At 53.4% G+C, this 4149-nt stretch overlaps 1 protein-coding gene across 1 annotated transcript; it reads right to left on the reverse strand.

Moving 5' to 3' along the window:
* Positions 1-911: 911 nt before the first annotated feature.
* On the reverse strand, positions 912-3508 carry LOC107300957 (cofilin-1-like; the record flags this gene model as incomplete). Its single annotated transcript, XM_015830235.1, has 2 exons — positions 3204-3508; positions 912-988 (listed from the first exon to the last, which is right to left on the reverse strand). Coding segments are annotated over exons 1-2 (337 nt in total), but the record flags the coding sequence as incomplete, so codon positions are not given.
* Between the last annotated feature and the right edge of the window lie 641 nt (positions 3509-4149).

Consider the following 4149-nt stretch of genomic DNA (forward strand, 5'->3'; position numbering starts at 1 on the left):
ACAATGTGGGGCTCAATTGTGGTTGTACGTTGAGGACTAGCCACACAAGTCAGTCAGGGCTGGGAAGGGAGAGCCAAAGGGTTGTCAAGTGAGCCGTTTGCATTTGTTAAGTCAGTAAGACGGTTGTTAAGTGAATCTGGTTTCCCCACTTGTCGGAAGGCCGCAAAAGGGGATCGCACGACCCCGGGAGACACCGTGACCGTCATAAATAGGAGTCAGTTGCCAAGTGATCCCATGACCGTGGGGCGGCTGCAACGGCCGTAAAGTGTGAAAAAAGGTCATGGGTCACTGTTTTCCGGTGCCGCTGTCACTTTGAAGCAGAGGGTCTTCAACCTGGGCCCTTTTAGGACTTGTGGACTTCAACTCCCAGAATTCCTCAGCCAGGCACATCCGTGCCTGGCTGAGGAATTCTGGGAGTTGTAGTCCACAAGTCCTAAAAGGGCCCAGTTTGAAGACTCCTGCTTTGAACAGTCACTAAATAAACTGTGGTTAAGTCGAGGATTGCCTGTATTTCATTCAACATGCTTCTTGTTCCTAACCACAAAAGTTGGGCCTCCCTCCAGCCAATGGGGAGAAGCAGAGAACTTTCTCACGCTGCGCCATTTTTATATAAGCCTCCAATGACAGGTGCAAGAAAAGAACAACTTGAGGTGAAGCACAATTTGAGGTCGTTCAGCACAACCTTGGCCATTTGAAGACTTGTGGACTTCAACTCCCAGAATTCCTCAGCCAGCTCGGAAGTCCACAAGTCTTAAAAGTCGCCACGGTTGGGGACCCCAGGTTCAGCGGGGTCCCCCGTCACCTCAAAGGGCGCCCCTTTTATGACTTGTGGACTTCAACTCCCAGAAGCCTGCTGGCGCCCGCCCTGCCTCCCCCTTCGGAGGTGCTCGCACACACCTGCCGGCTCTCACCTGGAAATTTCTTCTTGAGGGCATCCTTGGAGCTGGCGTAGATCATCTTGCTCTTCAAAGGAGCGCTCTCCGGTGCCCTGCAGGGACGAGACAGCAGCATTCACACACCAGGGTTGTGTTCCTAGCCTCCTCCCCGCCACCACTCCCCTGCCAGCTCGCCATTTATTTTCATTTATTAAACATTTATGCTCCCCGTGTCTCCCTACGAGGCGACTCTCTCATGCCGTGGAAGAAGCAGGATTTTTAAAAACGGCCAATGTGGAGGATGTCATTCATCAATAAATCCCCCCCAGTAGCAACAGCACTTATAGTGTTTTACAGCCCCCCTCTAAGCGCTTAATCCTCCCCCCCAGTAGCAACAGCAGCTTCATAGTGTTTTACAGCCCCCCTCTAAGCGGTTGACCGAGTCAGCCTTTTGCCCCCAACAATTGGGTCCTCGTTTTGCCGACCTCGGAAGGACGAATGGCTGAGTCAACTTGAGCCGGTCAGGATCGAACTGTTGGCGGTGGGCAGAATTCGCCTGCGACACTGCCTTCTAACCACTGCGCCACCAGTGATGGAAGAGCAATAGCCTTTAGACTTATCTACCACCTCCCGGTGCTTTACAGCCCTCTCTAGTGCTTTACAGCCCTCTCTAAGCGGTTTAAGAGTCAGCCTATTGCCCCCAACAATCTGGGTCCTCATTTTGCCGATCTCGGGAGGACGGAAGGACGAGTCAACCTCAAGCCAGCCAGAATCTAATTGCTGTTCCGGGCAGAGTTAGCCTGCAATGCTGCATTCTAACCACTGCGCCATCCTGGCTTAAATGGGGGCCTTCTCAGGAGGAAGAACATTCCCCAAGACCCTATACAACATCCCCCCCCCATGAGCCTTGCTGTTTGAGAGATTTAACACAGGGACCCGAGCAGCTTTGCCACTTTCAGGCTAGGCCTTGTGCCTGCAGTCAAGAAGCGATGCATCTTTAAAATGGAAGCACTTAGAGCAGGGGTCTTCAAACTTGGCCCCTTTGATGACTTGTGGACTTCAACTCCCAGAATTCCTCTAAGTCAGGGGTCTTCAAACTTGGCCCCTCATCAAAGGGGCCAAGTTTGAAGACCCCTGACTTAAAGGAAGGTGGTCTTTTGCAGCAGAACAGCAGGATGTTGTTTAGACTCTCCCCTGCGCACTCTTTTCGCCCAGGCTCCAATGGACGGGGAGCTGAGAGCGAGGCCAGCCCGCAGACACCCCCGTCTCCAAGTCCTCAATTATACAGATCACCCAAGTTAATTATTGTTTTCGCGCCCTGGCGTAACACACTGGGAGTGAAGCTGCCGTCTAGAAGTCTATTCCCCAGTTACGGGAAGGCTGGAAGGGAGAGGCGAGCAGGGCAGGATAAAGGGACCGCCTTCCTAGAGGGCTTTAATTTTAAAGATGGGGAGGGCAGCTCTTGGTGCCAATAGCAGAGGGGGGGGCAGTCGTGGTCCGCATCCCAGCTCGCATGCAGATGGGAGGAAAGTAACTTCCTGGATGGCACGCGGCCAAGCAGCTTTGATTGCAGAAAGAGGAAGCCACCAATTCAGATAAGAGGCTGGGGGTAAGACGCCAGTCTCGCCCCCCCAGCAAGGGGGCACTCCAGCCAGCTCAGGCCCCTGAAAGCAGCCTTGGTTGAATTGCCACCGGGAAAGCTCCCGAAATAGGGAAGAAAGCAGCTTCTCTGCTCAGAGTATTCAGCCTTCAGTCACCGAGACAAGGGTCTGGGGGGGGGGGGGGGGGGGGGGGGGGGGGGGGGGGGGGGGGGGGGGGGGGGGGGGGGGGAAGGGGAGGTTGGCCACACCTGAAGCTGCCAGGGAGGGAGGGAGGAAGGGAAGGAAGGACAAAGAGAGCAAGGAAGGGAGGAATGGGGAGGAGAAAGTGAGGGGAAGAGGAAGAAGAGAGGAGAAGGACAAAGAGAAGGAAGGAGAAAGAGCAAGGAAAGAAGGAAGGAGGGAGGTGAAAGAGAGCAAGGAAGGAAGAAAGGAGAAGAGAGGAGAAAGAGGGAGGAAGAAGAGAGGAGAAGGAAGGAGAAAGAGCAAGGAAAGAAGGAGAGGGTGGGAGGGAGAAAGAGAGCAAGGAAGGAAGGAGAAAGAGGGAGGAAAAAGAGTAAGGAAGGAAAAGAGAAGGAAGGAGAAAGAGAGCAAGGAAAGAAAGAAGAGGGAGGGAGGGAGGAAGAGATCAAGGAGGGAAGGACAAAGAGGGAGGAAAAACAGAGTAAGGGAAAGAGAAGAGAGCAAGGGAGGAATAAGAGGGAGGGAGAGAAGAGGAAGGGGGCCTCACCAGAAGAGGAAGACCAGGTCTTCCTTTTTGCTCTCCTTGGTTTCGTAGGTGGCGTCGTAGAGGGCGTAGCGGCAGTCGCTGGGGGGCAGCATGGCGACGAAGTGCAGGTAGGGGTCGTCGACGGTGTCTCCCAGGTCGCCCACCAGGATCTCCTTCCCGGCCTCCAGGATGATCTTCTTCTTGTCCTCGCTCAGGCAGAAGATGACGGCCTTCTTGCGCTTCTTCTGCTCCTCCTGGGGGGCGTGTTTGCGCACCTTCATGTCATTGAAGACCTGGATGACTTTGTCACAGACGGTGACCCCAGAGGCCTGTGCAGAGGGGGGGGGAGGAGGAAAGAAGACACGCTCAGGGGAGACACGCTCAGCGCCGGCCCCCGCGAGGCTGCCACAATACGCAGTCAGAGCAGGGCAATGATGGGTGGAACTTCAACTCCCAGAATTCCCCAGGCAGGTAGTCAACTTACACTCATTTAGCGACCGTTTAAAGTTAACAATGGCATGGGGGGGAAATGCCACTTCGGACCCGTTTTCATACTTATGACTCCCGCAGCACACACACACACACACCACAGTCATTGGATTAAAACACAGGCCCTCGGCAACCGACATGCATTTATGACGGTCGCAGCATAACGGCCACGGGTTTTGTTTTTTGTTTTTAAAAAAGGTTGTAAAATCAGACGTTAACCATGGAAATTCTAGCCTCAGTTGTGATCACAAGTGGATGACCTGTACAAGATTACTACAGGCAAAAAAAAGCAGTGGGAGATTGCAGGCACGGGCTAGGTTTTTAAGTCGTGGTTTGCTAAACCAGGTTTATTGAACAAGCCATTGATCAGAAGATTCCCGTAATACGCTAGACTACAAACCACAACTGACAGCTTGGGATGCTCTTCAAAGGCTCTACCCTATTTCACGGAATATTCCAATATTTGAGGGGCTGCCAC

The sequence above is a fragment of the Protobothrops mucrosquamatus genome, unplaced genomic scaffold (assembly GCF_001527695.2).
Source record: "Protobothrops mucrosquamatus isolate PMUCROS unplaced genomic scaffold, P.Mucros_1.0 scaffold9314, whole genome shotgun sequence".
NCBI classification, from domain to species: domain Eukaryota; kingdom Metazoa; phylum Chordata; class Lepidosauria; order Squamata; family Viperidae; genus Protobothrops; species Protobothrops mucrosquamatus.